This window comes from Myotis nattereri (assembly GCF_964212035.1).
Source record: "Myotis nattereri genome assembly, chromosome: X".
Classification (NCBI taxonomy): Eukaryota; Metazoa; Chordata; class Mammalia; order Chiroptera; family Vespertilionidae; genus Myotis; species Myotis nattereri.
This window is the reverse complement of record NC_138078.1, coordinates 100,648,330-100,665,981: the sequence shown is the minus strand read 5'-3', so window position 1 is coordinate 100,665,981 and position 17,652 is coordinate 100,648,330. Positions and strand designations below refer to the sequence as shown.

At 38.3% G+C, this 17,652-nt stretch overlaps 1 protein-coding gene across 1 annotated transcript in view; it reads right to left on the bottom strand.

Annotated features, from left to right (window-relative positions):
• Positions 1 to 17,652, bottom strand: part of TMEM164 (transmembrane protein 164) — a 214,079-nt gene that overhangs the window by 128,099 nt on the left and 68,328 nt on the right. The window contains exon 3 of the mRNA XM_081115373.1: positions 5,454 to 5,503. Coding sequence (XP_080971499.1) covers positions 5,454 to 5,503 — 50 coding nt within the window. The remainder of the gene's footprint in view (positions 1 to 5,453; positions 5,504 to 17,652) is intronic.

The window sequence follows — 17,652 nt, the reverse complement described above, 5'->3', positions numbered from 1 at the left end:
ACATTAAAAAGATCACACTCCACAATCAACTGGTCTTTATTCCTGGGCTGCAAGTATGGTACAATATCTGCAAATGAATAAACGTGATACATCACATACAAAAAAATGAAGGATAAAAATCACATGATCATACCAATAGATGGAGAAAAAGCATTCAAAATCCAGCACCCAGTTATGATCAATACTCGCAGCAAAGTGGGAATAGAGGGAACGTATCTCAACAAAACAAAAAGCTATATGACAAACATACAGCCAGCATCATACTCAATGGGCAAAAACTAAAAGTGTTTCCCTTAAGATCTGGAACAAGACAGGGATGTCCCCTTTCACCACTCTTATTCAGCACCATACTAGAAATCCTAGCCACAGCGATCAGACAAGAAGGAAAAAAATTAAAGGTATCCAAACTGGAAATGAAGTAAAACTTTCATTATTTGCACATGATATGTACATAGAAAATCCCTAAAGAATCCACCAAAACAATAATAAATACTCCTAGGAATAAATTTAAACAAGGAGCCCTGGCTGGTTTAACTCAATGGATAGAGAGTCAATCTGCAGACTGAAGGGTCCTGGGTTCGAACCGCAACCCGGTTCATGCCTGGGTTGTGGGTTTAATCCCCAGTGGAGGACATGCAGGAGCAGCCGATCAATGATTCTCTGTCATCACTGATGTTTCTATCTCTCTTTCCCTCTCCCTTCTTTCTGAAATCAATGAAGATTAAAAAAAAAAAAAAAAAGGTACTAGAACCCCTGACATCCAACATACGGCCTCAGATCAGGGCTCTATTCACACCTTCTTAAAAAAAATTTTAAACAAGGATACAAAAGACTGATAATCAGAAAATTATAAGACACTGCAGAAAGAAAATGAAAAAAACACAAGTAGAAGCATATATCATCTTCATGGATTAGAATCATTAACATTTTAAAAATGTCCATATTACCGAAAGCAATCCATAGATTCAATGAAATCCCTATTAAAATACCAATGGCATATTTCACAGATCAAGAACAAATTCTTCAAAAATTTATATGGAACCAAAAAAGACCCCGAATAGCTACAGCAATCTTAAGAAAGAAGAACAAAGTTGGAGGGATCACAATACCAGATAACAAGTTATACTATAAAGCCACTGTACTCAAAAACAACCTGGTACTGGTATGAGAACAGACATATAAACCAATGGAACAGAACAGAGAACCCAGAAATCGACCCAAGCCATTTTGCTTAATTAATATTTGACAAAGGAGGCAAGAACTTACAATGCGGTAAAGATGGTCTAGTCAAAAAATGGTGTTGGAAACTTTGGACAGATACGTGCTGAAAATGAAACTGGACCATCTTCTTACACCATACATAAGAATAAACTTAAAATAGATTAAAGGCTTTCGTGTTAGTTTTGAAACCATAAAACTTCTAGAAGAAAACATAGGCAGTAAAATCGTAGACATTTCTTATAGCAATATTCTTTCTGATATATTTCCTCGGGCAACAAAAACAAAAGGAAAAATAAACTAACGGAATTGCATCAAATTAAATAGTTTTTGCACAGCAAAGGAAACCATCACCAAAATTAAAAGACAACCCACTGAATGGGAGAACATATTTGTCAATGATATATCTGATAAGGGGTTAATATCCAAAATTGATAAAGAACTGATGCAAATCAACACCAAAAAAACCCCCAACAATTCAATTCAAAAACAGGCAAAGGACCTGAATAGATATTTCTCTAAAGAGGACATATAGATGACCAAGAGACATATAAAAAGATGCTCAATGTCACTAACCAATGTTCTTTTAAATGCAAATTAAAAGAATAATGAGATTATCACCTCACACCAGTCATCAATAAATCAACAAAGAAGCATTAGGGAGGATGGGGAGAAAAGGGAACCCTCATGCACTGTTGGAGGGAATGCATACCAGTGCAGCCACTGTGGAAAGCAGTGTGCAATTACTTCAAAAAAAATTAAAATGGAACTGCCTTATGACCTAGAGATTCCACTTCTTGGAATATATCTGAAGAAACCCGAAACACTAATTTGAAACAATACATGTACCCCTATATTCATTGAAGCATTATTTACAATAGCCAAGATTTGGAAGCAGCCCAAGTGCTCATTAGTAGATGAGTGGATAAAAAAGCTGTGGTACATTTATACAATGGAATACTATTCGGCTGTAAAAAAAGAAGGAAATCTTACCTTTTGCGACAGCATGGATGGACCTGAAGAGTATTATGCTAAGTGAAATAAGCCAGTCAGAGAAAGACAAATACCATGATGTCACTCATGTGTGGAATCTAGTGAACAAAATAAACTAACAAACAAAATAGAAGCAGACTCGTAGATACAGAAAACAGACTGACAGATGTCAGAGGGGAAGGTGTTAGGTGCTGGGTGAAAAAGGTGAAGGGATTAAGCAAAAATAATTAAATAAATAAACTCATAGGCAGACAACAGTATGATGATTACTGTAGATTACTATAGGGAAATGTGGGTGGTAAGAGGTAAAAGAGGGTAATAAAAGGGATAAATGGTGATAAAAAAAAGACTTGATTTTGGATGATGAACATACAATACAATATACAGATGATGTATTATACAATTGTACACCTGAAACCTATATAATTTTATTAAACAATATTAGTCCAATAAACTCAATTTTAAAAAGTTTACTAGATGACAAGGATGATAGTCTGGTTCACAGGGAAAAGTAGGGACTTACTTACATAATATATTATGCTACTACAACTGGTTATCTACTTTGAAGAAAATGGTTTTAACCCAGACTAGAAACCAGAACCTATTTAATAAAAGAGTCATATTTGTATATGAAAAATTAAAATATTATGTGGAAAAAATATACCACCAGCAAACCCAATACATACAGATTTGGGAGAGATTATCTATAACAATGGTAGATATAGGTGCAATATCAAAAATATTCAAGGAGGTCTTACAAATTAAGAAAAATACAAACAACCTATAAGAATGGGCAAATAATATGAACAGACAATTCAAAAGGCAAATTTAATTGGGCAAAAAAAGTATGAAATAATAATAAAATGCATTAGTAGCCAAGGAAATTCATCCATTAAGTTATCAAAATTATAAAAGAACCATGACGCCTTATGCTGGTAGCATTATGAAGAAATGGATAATCTCATATATTACATACAAAAGGTAAAAGTAAATTATAATGGCCTGTTTTTTTTAAATCAATATGAACATATAGTTAACAAATATATATAATATAAATTCGTGTGTGTGTGTGTGTGTGTGTGTGTGCAGCACCAGTAGTATGTAAGGACATATGCATAATGATGTTCATTTCAGCATTGATTATAGTGGCAGAAATCTAGAAAGAATGAATGTAAATGTTCATTAATAGGAGAATGGCTAAATAAATTGTTGTGCCTCTATAAAATTTTGTGCACCCTTGTTTTAAAAGAATACAAGGTAGCCCAGCTGGCGTGGCTCAGTAGTTGAGTGTTGACCTATGAACCAGGAGGTCACAGTTCAATTCCCGGTCATGGCACATGCCCAGGTTGTGGGCTTGATCCCCAGTGGGAGGCGTGCAGGAGGCAGTCAATCAATGATTCTCATCGTTGATGTTTCTATCTCTCTCTCCCTCTCGCTTCCTCTTTGAAATCAATATATATATATATATAAAAGAGTAAGAGTTATACCAATAGATTTTCCATGAGATAATGTTGAGTAAAAAAGCAAGTTGTATTAAATTATGTATACAATTCTATTTTTACAAAATAAACAACAAAAACTCATGTTAAGTGTGTGTGTGTAAAGGTGTGTGTGTATATACACATATAAGCATGGAATAAAATATGGAAGGAAACATACTTGTTTGGTAATATGCAAGGATGGCATGGAAAGATAGACGGAGGCCCTAGCCGGTTTGGCCCAGTGGATAGAGCATCAGCCTGTGGACTGAAGGGTCCCAGGTTTGATTCCTGGTCAGGGCATATGCCCTAGTTGTGGGCTCAATCCCCAGTGGGGGGCGTGTAGGAGGCAGCCGATCAATGCTTCTCTCTCATCATTGATGTTTCTATCTATCTCTCCTTCTCCCTTCCTCTCTGAAATCTAATATATATATATTAGACAGAGAAGCCAAACAAAACAAAGAAAAGGGGGAAAAAAAAGAACCACTAATAAAACAAATCCAGCAATCATATATATGTAATTTATGTATAAAATGTATATATAAAATGAATTGTTTACAAAAGTTGTAGTAAAAATTCTAAAGAGGATCTCTGTTTATTAAGAAAAGAAAAGAAATAACTAAAATTATCTCTCAATGAAAGAATAAAGGGTGATGTTTATTTTCTTCTTTATGTATCTCTACATTTTCTATAATGAGATTTATTACTTTCATAATAATGAAATAAAACTAATACATGTTACTTTGAAAACTTTGCACTAAAAATTTGAGCTTATTTTGGGAAATCAAGGGAGGAGACAGGGTTAAATACCCCTTCTTGCTTAGGAGCTGTCCAAGTAGGAAATATATAAAATCAGGATCCATTACCTCTCATCTAGCAGAAAGTTACTCACCAAAGCCAAGAGACTAAGTGTCTATTCCAAGAAGCTATTTGAAGCAGCAAGTAGGGTATATTTCCCCCTACATAACACTTTAATGACTTAAGTAAATCAGAAAGCCATTTACACCACTCTCAATTATCCAAGGATCTTCGGGGCTCTTTATTTCCTGTCCCTTCCCTCTGGCCTGTGGCCATTTCAGTGCTCAGGAACAGCTCCAAAATGGGGGCCAGGGCAGCAGAAGAGATGAAATTAATTTTTTCAACTTAGCTTCTCATTAGCAACTCTAATAAAAGGCTTGGTAAATGAGATGGCCACAACTCATAGTTACAATGAGGCTTCTAGGACTCTTGAGAATTTTGCTAAAGCAAACTTGCCTTCAGATAAACAGGATTTGCCTGAAATGCACCTTAATGGATTTAATGTTCGCTATTTTTAAGAAAGCTAGAACTTGCAATAAGTAATATTTTTCTCTCCTCACTTTAACTTTAAGGGAATAAAAACACAAGAACAAAAGCCTTCAAAGTGAAGACATATCCTCAGTGGAGCAGCAGGACCACAATGAAAAGATTCTTGAAATGAGGGAAGATGTCTGTACCCCAACTCACTCTCGAGAGAAAGTTTAGGAAGGTGGCTAACTTCCAAGGGAGCATGCCTTGGCCATAAACCACCACTACAAGAAATTGCTGAAAAGGCTTTGTCCGGGCTTGACAAAATGTCCACATACGTTTGCCTGTTACACAGACTTTTGTCCCTTGGGATGCCCAGAGACAAAGGAGTGCAGGTCCAAGGTGTTCACAGCAATGAGTTCATCATCCTAGGTTATCAAACAGACAAAACAGTCTGAATAGCAGTGGCAACAGAGCAAAAAAACAATTTTCCCTTACTTGAAGACCACGGTAGCTCCCGGACATGGAGGACAGGCCAGGAGAAAAATCTGCAATGGAAGAAGAATTAGGTATGATTATTAAAAAAGAAGTATGATTAATAAAAGAAATACTAGATGCAGTGAGACAATCTACTTTAATAATAATAATAAATAGCCAACTCTAACACATAAAGTGTAATATAAAAATTTAAAAAGCAGATGGTTTTCCAAATATGTTTGTGTTTGCACATGCATCTACATGTGTGTATGTCATAGAGATGAGAGAGAGAGAGAGAGAGAGAGAGAGAGAGAGAGAGAGAGAGAGAAGAAGAAGAAGAAGAAGAAGAAGAAGAAGAAGAAGAAGAAGAAGAAGAAGAAGAAGAAGAAGAATGTAATGGGAGGGGAAGGGACAGAGTGAGAGAGTGAGAGAGTAAGAACTTGGGGGGTAGGAGATAGAGAAATTTTAGGTCCTTTTAGCCTCTGGAACACTTCTTCTTAACCTCTATACCACACTTTGATTTTGAAAGGGAGCAGAATTTGCCTCCCCGAAATCTCTCTCTTTGACATAAGGATTATTCTAGGCTGTTTTTTTTTTTTTTTAAAAAAAAAGAAACACTAGACACAGGAAGAGCTCTGAAAACTGAGTAGAAGTTGCCCTTTATGTAAGATACATTTACTTTTATTAGGGAAATATCCATTTGAAAGCATGTCCCCCTCTGAGGACCATGTAGAGAAGGATGGTCTAGAAGCTCTTCCATGTAGAAGGCGAGGACTTAAATCTGCATAACAGCCTTATTCAATTTACTGTGCTTTTCCTGATCATCTACCATAACCTCAGTCCCTACCCCCCAACAACTTCTTTCATCTTTAGCTAGAGATGGTATTTAAGGTGATGGCTTAGACTGTTTCAGGGAGTTGCTCAGTTTTCCTGGGTCTCTCTCCCAGAGGTATATATTTTATTCAACATCTATTTGTTCTTCTCTTGTTAATGTGTCTTTTATATAACAAGGGCATCTCAGCCAAAAACCTGGAAGGGTAGAATAAAAATTATTTTTCCTCCCCTACATTGGGTTGGTTTGTTTCTAAGCACAACTAAGTGATTCTGTTCTCCATCCAGGTCAAACCAGACAAAAAAGAACCTTGTCCTATGAGACAAATCAGTCCCATGCTACTTTAGTTGACCTGGGCCTGGATTACAAGCTTCAGAGTTGTAGCAGTTTGACCTTCACCCAACCACTGGTTCCCCAGAGGGACAAAGAAACCCTGAATATTGCTTATTAAACATGTGAATTGCTGGGCTCATCCATTAAGAATGTTGTTTCCAGAAGTCTGGGACTTCAGGAATCTGCACATTTAATCAAAAACCCAGGATAATCAACCATTCCTGGGAGCCAGATATGCTGAATATTTGACCTTGGCCTAAAGTCAGAGACATTCAGCAGGACTCAGGACTAATAAAAAAATGAAACCCATATTTGTGTTCTTTCACCTGCAATGATTTAATGGTGCCATTTACAAAATCATCAATATGTGTCCCTATCTTATGAGCATTTATTAATACAGATTATCTACATTATAAATTTGTTTGGCTTTGTCATATGCATATTCTTTAGCATTTGGTTCTTCAGTTCTCTCAGAGCCTACATTTAGAAGTAAAGGGTACTATAAGGAAAAACACTATAAAAAAGACATCCACTTGAATCCTTCTCAAGAGAAAGAGAAAGAAGAATAGAAAAGATAAGGGATCTTGAGAGGAACACAGGCAGGAGCCCATTACTTGAACAATACCTCATCAGAGAACTCCTCCAAGGAAATATCCATCAAGAAAATGCCTTTCCCCTTGGGTCAATTTGATTAAAAGCGCAAAACCAATGACAATTACAGGTCCACAATCCTTTATCAGCAATCAACAAATATAAAAAGCCCTCAAAGTCCGTTTTTTCAAGGCTAATTTGATAGTAAAACATGATTTGAACTGAGCTAAAGCAATTAACAAACTTTATTTATTATACTTATGGTGAATATTAATATATTTTCCATAAAATAATGTATTTTGATTATGGAGTGCTGCCCTAGACCCCAATGGCAGTGTATGTAAAATACTCTACATGCACTGTATTGCCTTTTTAAAATTGAAAAAATTTTGATTTCTGAAATACATATGACCTTAATGGTTTGTGATAAGGACTGTTGACTTGGAATTTCAATCACCCAAACATGAACTTATCCCAACTCTCCACCCCAACCCTCTGGAGCAGTCCAAGAAAGAAAGAAACAAAGCTGGTGTTCTTTATCACTGACCCAGCAGTAAAGTAACTCACCTTAGGCAAGGGACCAAGTTGGAGGCTGCACATAGTTACCTAGTACCTGGCCCACCACAGGCTAAACTCAGAAACTATAGTATACAGAGAGCAGAGAGAGGCCCCCAACCACCTAGGAAAGGTCCTCAGTACCTCCAGAGTCTCCTATGAGCCATACCAATACCCTTCCTGAGTTCTGAAGTGCCCATGATACTTCCAATATGCCAAACAGAGAAGCAAAAGTATACCACTGAGCCCCACAGTTAACTCTTAATTTTCTACACCCACAGCCAAGAAAAGAACAGATTCTTGGGGGGCAGATTTCCCTATAATTGTTCCATTTGGCTGGTTCTCATCCATGACAGCGCTACACCAGAAGCCAACAAACCTACTGAATGGAGCAAGCCTCCAGTTCTAACACAGTAGGGTGTCATATTACCCTCAATTCAATTATGGATCTAACTTGAGGCAGCTAATCTATTCTTGACTCTGAGTTTTCCAACAGTTACTTTCATGTGGCCATGTCATTCTAATAGAGTAGGCAATTAGGCATGAGCAGAGCAGGAACGACAGGCCAGGTATGGAATGCCAACAGGGCAGAAAGTCCCGGGTACCCAGCAATGGGCAAAACTGAGAAAACAACTATTATACACTAGGACCTAGCCCACAGGGTAACCTTTCCTCCCCTAATATGTCATTAGACATGCATTTTAGATCACCCTGACCTTTCATATTGCTAGTTATGTGGTTTAGACCGCCTGAGAGGAGGAACAGGGGGCCAGAGTATAGCCTCAGGACTGTTGACCACAGAGACAGAGTTTTGGTCAAACTAGAGATGTCATTTAAGCCTCAGTTGCATTTTAGCTCCAGGCCCAGAAAAGCAGCAAAACCAGATGAAGCAATGCTATAAACCTGAAAGAACATGCCTTTCCCCAACCCCTTCTATCCTCAGTTGCTCTCTCTGGAGCATGCCTGCATCTTTCCCCTTCAGGCATGTTATCTTTGCTTTCTTTCTCCTAAGCTCCTAGGGCCCTTCTTTTGCCTCTGTTGTTTTTCCTGTGCACTGGCCCAGCTGGATCACTTCTCCCACCTCTGTGACTTTCTAAATAAACTTCTTGCATTAGAGTTCTTGGCTCTGAATTCTTTCTTAGCCAAACTCAAGAACCAGTTTTAACTCCACATTCACTATTAACAATTCCAACCAGCACTTTGGTCTTTCTCATTTTGCCTGTCTATTCCCCAAAGCAGGACTGAGGGTATCTTTTTCAAGAAATCTTGAAATCAGATGCATGTAGACACATCAAATCAGCAAACTTGAAAAAGAATCCCAAATGCATCATATTCCTTTTCCAGTAAACTCATGGCAAGGAAAGATTCTGAGATGCCCTAAAATTAAATTATAGCAGACCAAAAAGTAGAAGGAGGAGACAAGAGAGGTTAATCAGTTAACAGAACCAACAAAAAACAGCTCTCATTACTGAATGTATGTTAAAACTTTGAAACAACTTCCAGGTAACTATTTTCTGTTATTATCTAGAGAGAATAGCTGAATAGCTGACTACTGATGCCACCAAATCTTGATTCCACGTGAACTTTCCAGACTGTTGTCCACTACCAATCCAAAAGCAGCAAATACATCTTCCTTACAGACTATGCACCTATCCTAGAACTTTCTTCACTTCACCTATTCCCAATCCCTTTAACTATAGCCTCCTGCATGCTCCCTATTGGGGATCTAGCCCACAACCCAGGCATGTACCCTGACTGAGAATGGAACCGTGACCTCCTGGTTCATAGGTCGATGCTCAACTACTGAGCCACACTGGCCAGGCAACAATGTAAATTCTTTTAAAACAACTTATATCTTTCCCCTCCAAACTCATTGTATAAAAGAGTCCCCATGCCCTAGCCAATTTGGCTCAGTGGATAGAGTGTGGACCTGCAGACTGAAGGGTCCTAGGTTCAACTCCGGCCAAGGGCACATGCCTGGGTTGCGGGCTCGATCCCCAGTAGGGGGTGTGCAGGAGGCAGCCAATCAATGATTCTCTCTCATCATTGAGGTTTCTATCTCTCTTTCCTTCTTCCTTCCTCTCTGAAATCAATAAAAATATATTTAAAAAGAGTCCCCACAACCCTAGATGGTGGGCATATATGTCTCCGCCATCAAGGACCTGGTCCTTTCTTTGCGTAGCATATGGCTCAATAAACCATTTCTTTGAGAAAAACTTTAGGCCTTGAAAGTTTTTGTTTAACAGTGGCCTCCTTTAGCAACTTCAAAAATTTATAACATTGAACTTCTCTGCTCTGTCATGCTGGAGTCACATCCATACTCAAGATTAACCAAAGGAGCCATGCAAAAATAGCATTTTACATCAGAGGCCCAAAGACCCCCAGCCTTTGCCTAAATATCCCTGCTTTCTTCCTTAGTTAGCTACCAACCACCTCCAAATTTTGGTGTATGTGTTTTAGACTAGCCAGACAGAAAGCTAAATTTCCCTTCAGCTGCAAAAAGTGTGGGAAGAGAAGACAGTTAAAAGTGCAAACAAGGACAATAGAAAAATTAAAATGCATCTGGGTATATCCCAACACCAAACTGGCACTTTTGTATTCATGCCAAAATTTGCAACGAAGCACTTTCATTTTCCCATAATTTTGTAGATAAGCAGGGCCTTATTATTAAATCCCATTATACAGATGAAAAACCCAGGGGGAAAGTTTCTGACAAGCTTTCAGACAAGAACCTAGGTCCCTTAACTTCCATATCTTGACCTCATGGCACAGTCACCCCAATGGCCCTACACTTGTGATACCACACAACCCACAAGATCTCTACAAGGTGAAACATCTGAAAGCAGAAACCTACCTGGGCAGCAGATCATATTTACATGAATGGGTTTCAGAGTTCAGCATCACATAAGACAGGGTCATCTTAGCTCTAATCTGCCTCATTTCCAGGTCTTCTGGGCGGTTGCAATTACTGCAATCTTACAAAGCTGAGGTCTTTCTTGGCTGTTTTTTTTTTTTCCCAGGTAAAGCCTACAGTTTCCATTCAAAATCACTCTCTCTCAGCTTCCCCATGAAGCCTCCTATACTACTCCAGGGTTCTCCTGCCTAGAAGCTTGTAAAGTCAGCTCTTTCCTACACACCAGACAAGATAAAAATTCTGAGATGTCTTAAATTAAATTACAGTGGGCTGGAAGATGGGGGAAAGGACAAGGGTAGTTAATCCATTAACAACTGTACGTTGAAACTAACAAAAGACTGCTCATATTCCTCAATGTATGTTTAAAATCGGAATGAACTTCCAGGTGACTATCATGACTCAGTGGTTGAGTGTCTGCCTATGAACCAGGAAGTCATGGTTCGATTCCAGCCTGGGCACATGCCCGATTGCAGGCTCCATCCCCAGTAGGGGGTGTACAGGAGACAACCAATCAATGATCCTCTCTCATCATTGATGATTTCTTTCTCCCTCTCCCTCTCTCTCTGAAATCAATAAAAATAAACAAATAAATTGACCACCAGATGACACGAGACACCACTGCATCTGGCTTATGCATGAACTTTCTAGATTGTTGCCCATGACAAAATCAAAAAGTAGGAACTACTTCTTGCTTACAGACTATGTACCTATTATAGAATTGCCCTTGCTTCACCTTCTTTGCCCCCCTTTTTTCTATAGCCAATGTTATTTCTTTCAAAATAATTTATATCTTTCTTCCCCAAACTCAATGCATAAAAAGAGCCCCTTCAGCTCCAGGACAGCAAACATGTTCATCTTTTTCTGCTGGTAGTGGTTTAGACTGTTATGTCCCAGGACCTGGTCCTTTTTCTGGCAAGCATATGGGCCCATAAACCCTTTATTTCATAAAAGTTTTTGGACACAAAATTTTGTCTAACACACCCAATCTAGGCACCAGCAGGTATACCAGTTCATCTTCTACCTCTGAACCATGCTGGTTCCAGGTTCCCCATCTTCACCACCCAACCTCCCAGCCAAGCTATCACTTGTAGCACCTCCTTGTTCCAATTCTTGTGCCACAATCATATCAGCCCAAGTTCATTGGCATCATTGTCCAGCCTCCCATTAACTTCTGCTCACCTCAACATTAGAGTCAATGAACCTCCATTTTCATAACACCTAAAGAAGACAATTTGTGTTCATAGGAGGAAATGTCAGTGCTATGAGAAATGTAATTGGGAAGGAGAGCCAGTCACCACAAACCATTCTAAAAGAAGGACTTGTCAGATTAACAGTGAAGGGTGATGGAAAAACTAAATAAAAGGGAAACAGAATGAGATTGGGACCGGAGAGTGGTGTTTACCATGGTACACATCTTCCCAGGCCCAGCCCTCTGGCTCCAGTTTTCTTACCTCCACATCCTATGATGGCACACAGCTATTTGCGGATTCCTAAGGACTATGCTTATAATCATTACTCACTGTGGACCCTAAGAAGGAATTTATCTGCTGAAGTGGACTGCCCATCGTCAAAAGAGGGCCAAAATTTTATAAATAATAAAAGCCTAGTGGCCATTTGCTAACAAGGGCTCCTCATCTAATCTGTATAGTGGGAAGAACTTCAGACTGAACTCTGGGCTTCCCACACTATGTCCCGTTTGCTTATGCTATCTGAGTCAACCACTGCGGGGGAACCGATTTCCTCTTTCTACCAAGGTACTGAGACTTGCCCAGTACAATCAGAACTGCACAATTTGGATACCACCGTTACATAAAAGGGACCTAATTGGGAACCTGGGCCAGAGCTTTCAATATAAAAGATGGCGTCCCCTTTGTCTCAGTGGAACATAATTTAGGTTGCTACCTGAATCTGTGTCTCCTGGGTTGTAGCTCCTTTTGCTCAAATAATTGCTTTTTATTCCTTATTATAGTCTAAATTTAATTTTGATTTATACCACCATTCTTGGACTGCCCAAAGCCTGTCTTAGGCTCTATGTATTCACTAATGTTCATATTCTCCCAGGACCACTGCAAGTATCTCTTCACTGGTCTCTAGCCTACAGGCACATTGTTTCAAGAGGGATCTATCTAAAATGCAGCTCTGATCTGCCATTAAAATCCTTTAATTGCTTGTCAGCACCTATAGAAAAAGTTCAAGCTCCTGAAGGAGAAATGCGTTTGCCACCTCAAAATACGTCTCTGGGATATTGATTATCTTAGGATGATTAATGTAAGGACAGTAGACCTAAGAGAAGGTCTGAAAACTGAGATGAAGTTACCCTTTTGTAAGAGACATTTATATGTGTAAGGAAAATCTTCATTTGTGATGGTGTTTACTTCACTGTACCAGGAAGAGGAGGATGACTAAATCTCTAGAAAATCATCAATAGAGAAAGCAAAGGCTTAAATCTGCTTAACAGCATTTGACTTTTAATGTGCTTTCCTCCCTTATTAGCCTCTCCCCTCCCCAAAACAAGCACACCAAACACCTTTTGTCTTTACCTGGAGATGGATTTAACATGGTGGTGTGGGCCATTTCAGAGAGTTACCCAGTTTTTTGGGGGGGTCTCTCCCATGTATATAGGAGGTATACATTTTATTAAATGTCTGTTCATTTTTCTCCTGTTAATTTATTATTACAGGGGAGGGGTCTCAGCTAAGAACCTAGAAGGGTAGAGGTAAAATTATTTTCCCTCCCGTACAACACACACACACACACACACACACACACACACACACACACCCTTATAGCTTTAATTTGTGTAACTATTTTATAACATGTTTTTTGGCCAGGTGTATTTCTTTTTTGAGAGATATGACCATATGTGGCCTTTGTCTATTTTTCAACTGGTATGTTCTCTTTCATATTAAGTTCTAAGAGCTATTTATGTTTTAATAACATTTAATGCAGACTATTTGATATTTATTGCAAATACTTTTCCCAGGTTGTAATTGTCTGTCATAGCTCTGCTTACGGGATGGGATGTATGGAAGTTTTTTTATCTTTATGTAAACAAATGTATTTTTCATTTCCTTTCTGGCTTCTGGCTTTGATGTCATACTTTGAAAAGATTTTACAACCCTGAGATTATAGAAAGAGTCAATTATTGTTTTCTAATTTTATTTTTAAAGTTTCAATCTCCAACATCAAGAAATTGTAACATTGTTAATCCTATTCACTCTTCCAGAATGGCCTTCTCACTTTTCCTCTTCTGGCTAACTCCTATTTACCTCTCAAATACAAAATTATGCATCATTTTCTCCAGGGAGCCTTTGGTTAAATGCCCATCCTCTTTCCTCCCTTTAACTCCTCTGCTTACTTCTTGCTGAGAAAATACCATTTTTGTCAGTATAAGGAGCTTACAGAGAGAACTTTTCCTCAAGAATGTAGACAAAAGGAAAGTAAGAGTACTTACTAAGAATTGAGCTTTAAAATCAACATATAAGGGATTAAGATGGTAATACCTTCATTTTAAAGCCAGAATGGTTCCCAGGCTTGAAAAAACAGATTGTAACCAGCTTGAATTATACCTAAAGAAAGACTGAAGTTGGTCAACCATTGAGGTATAGAATAGAGTCACAAATCATATTTGGCAGGTCCACACCCACGCACAATTATCCAGGTCCTGTGGCCAAAAAAAAAGGCGGGGGGGGGGTCTATGGAAAATAACACCACAGGGTAGTCTGATCATAAATTCCTAGCTGGGCAGGTCATGGTATGTAGTTGGGCCCACGAATATGACTTCTTCAGTAAAAGTTTTACCTTTGCCTTAAGCAAGCCCTATTGTTTCTGTGCATCAAAGTTAATATACCTTTGAAATGCCTCTTTTTACCCTCCTCCTTCTAAAGCTTGACCATCTTCAAGAGAGCACATAATATTGTTAACTATTCTATAATCCAGATCCTACCTTGCTTTCTCCCACCTTCATGTAATTTCCCTTCATTCCAAATGCATAAATGAAAACTACAAACTATCATTTCTTGGAAGCATTTATCTCAATTTGTTGAGATCTTGCTTCCAGGCTTATCCTCTGTTTATCTCAAAGTTTTATAAAAATTCACTACAGATTTTGATGTCCTTACATCAACAGTCCAGAGAACCTTAACTCATCAACACCAAGTTTTCTGATCCCATTGGCAATTTTATCCCTTTTAAGAGGATAAAAGTGAGATAGTTAGCATGGTTAAGTGGTTAAGATTATGGGCTTTAGAGTCAAGACAGACTTGGGTCCGCATGCTGGTTAAGACACTTAGCAGCACTATAACCTTGAGCAAGAGATTGGAGTAATTTTCATCTCTAAAATAGGGATAAAATAGTATCTATATCTCACAAGGTTTTGGAGAGGATCAAATGAGATAAAGCACACAAAGCCCTTGGCACAATGCCTAGCACATAGCTAGCACTCAATACATAGTAGATATAATTATTCTGATCTCAATAGAAAAATCCATCCCTACTGTGAGCTATATCAGCACATATTGAACTTCCAATTCATCTAACCTGACTTATTTCAACTCCATGTTTGCATATTCATGTTCAGATATATTATTTGGCTCCTCTTTCCCAGGTGCCTACGGGAAGAGAATACTTGACTATTCTCCTCATCTGTCAAATGGGGCTCAGTTTCCTCATGTGTCAAATGGGGACTAAAACAGTACTACCTTGTAAGTTAGAGGTAAGGATTAAATGCTTGAAGCATTTAATTTAGTGGCTGGCACATTGTAAGGAATAAAATAAGTATGAGCTATTGATAGCATCATCCTTCTTAGATGCCCTTCTCTTTTCTCACTGATAATTCCATCCAAGGCCATGATAAGTTCTATTTCCTCCACAAAGCTCTCTCCAAGAACTCCAGATAACAACTCTCTTGTTTTCTAATGGCCTGTAGAATTCATTGGGTACTCAGATTTTATTTAATTTTGGATATTAAATGGTTCTCTAATGTTACACACAATGCTATAGTAGATTGAGAGCTAGGATTTGATTATCAATCTTTTGCTCCTGACAAATCTTAAATTGGCATTGGTGAGCCACTAAACAAAGTCCAAAGTAATCTGTACGGTAATTAGGGTCCTCAACAATGTACCCCCCCAAACACCGGCAGCCTTACCAGTTTTATCGCTCACTGTGCCTCAGGTTTTGATCCTGAAACTCAGTTTCTACATTCTAATAGTGCTTGCCTCCAATATCATTAACCTCAACTGTTGTTCCTATGCAGATACCAAATGTTTTCTGGATATTTCTATCTGGATGGCACACAGGTACCTAAGGCCAAACATGCCTAAATCTGAACTTGCCACCTTATTTCCCTAGCCTCTTCCTTCTGTAACTGCTCCCTCCAAAAATGGGTGAGAAGGGACAGCTCTTGTAACAATAGAATTCCAAATGGTAAAGGTAGAAAGAATGAGGGAAACAAAATCAACATTAGGTAAACACTATAGCAATAACTGCTGCAGGTAAGAATCATTGATAGACCCTGATTAGTAAGGAGAGTCTTATCATTTTTGCATGCAAGATACTTGTTAATTACAATGGCAAAATAGTAACTTGATAGTGGGGAAATTTGACTAACACCATCTTAACCAAGTAACCAAGGTTAACAACACAGTAATAAGGCATATCATCATGTGCCCCAGGAAATTATGTACAAGAAGGGTACATCATTTCTGTGGTGTATTTGCCAAAATCTAATGAAAAATACATCAGGTAAGTCCAAATTAGGGACATTTTACAAAGTAACTGACAAGATAATGAAAGACAGAGGCTGAGGAATTTTCATGGATGGAAGAGATTAAGAAGACATGACAACTGCCCTGGCAGGGTGGCTCAGTTGTTTGGAGTGTCTTCCCATACACTAAAAGGTCATGAATTTGATTCCTAGTCAGAGCACATACCTAGGTTGTGGGTTCTATCCTTGGTCATGTCATGTAAGAAAGACAACTGATTGATGTTTCTCTCTCTCTTTCCCTTCTTCTCTCTCTAAAATCAATAAAAAAAAGATCCTCAGGTGAGGATTTTAAAAAAACCCCACACATGACAACTAAATGCAATATGGGATACTGGATTGGATCCTGGAACAGAAAAAGGGCATTTGTAGAAAAATTAATGAAGTCAGAATAAAGCGTATAGTTTAGCCCATAGTACCAATGCTAATTTCTGTTTTCATTTTACCATAGTTATTCAAGATGTTTATATTAGGGGAAGCTGACTGAAAAGTATATAGAAATTCTCTGTAATATCTTTATAAATCTTCTGTAAATTAAAAAAGTACTGTTATCAAATCATTAGCCTATCTTTAAACTCAGGGCTATCTTTGATGACTCCTCTTTCACAGCCCCCAAGCATAGTCAGTCCCCAAGTTCTGTCATCTTGAAACTTTAACCTTTTCAATATATCTCTAATTCATCCTCATTATCTTTTCCTAGTTCAGTCCCTATCATTTTCTTTTAAAAATGATTTTAGAGAGAGATGAAGGGAGAGGGAGGGAAGGGAGGGAGGGAGGGGGGGAGAGAGAGAGAGAGAGAGAGAGAGAGAAAACAATTGGCTGCCTCCCTGACCAGGAATGGAAATTGCAAACTGGTATGTGCCCTGACTGGGAATTGAATTGAACTGGTGACCTTTCGGTGCACAGGAGGATGCTCAACCAACTGAGCCACACCAGCTAGGGACCTATCATTTTCTTAAACTATTATAACAGCTTCCTTTCTGATCCCCAGGTCTTTAGTGTCTCTCCTTCTTCACACTAGTTCACTCAGTATTGTCAGGTTCCTAGTTTTAAAATAGATTTCTGATCATGTTAAGCTCTTCCTTAAAAAGTTTCAGATGACAGATTTAACACAATTACTGTAAGAATCTTAGTTGACTTCTTTGTAGAAACTGACAAGCTAATTCTAAAATTCATATGGAATTGCAAGGTACCCCAAATAGCCAAAACAATCTTGAAAAGAACAAATAGG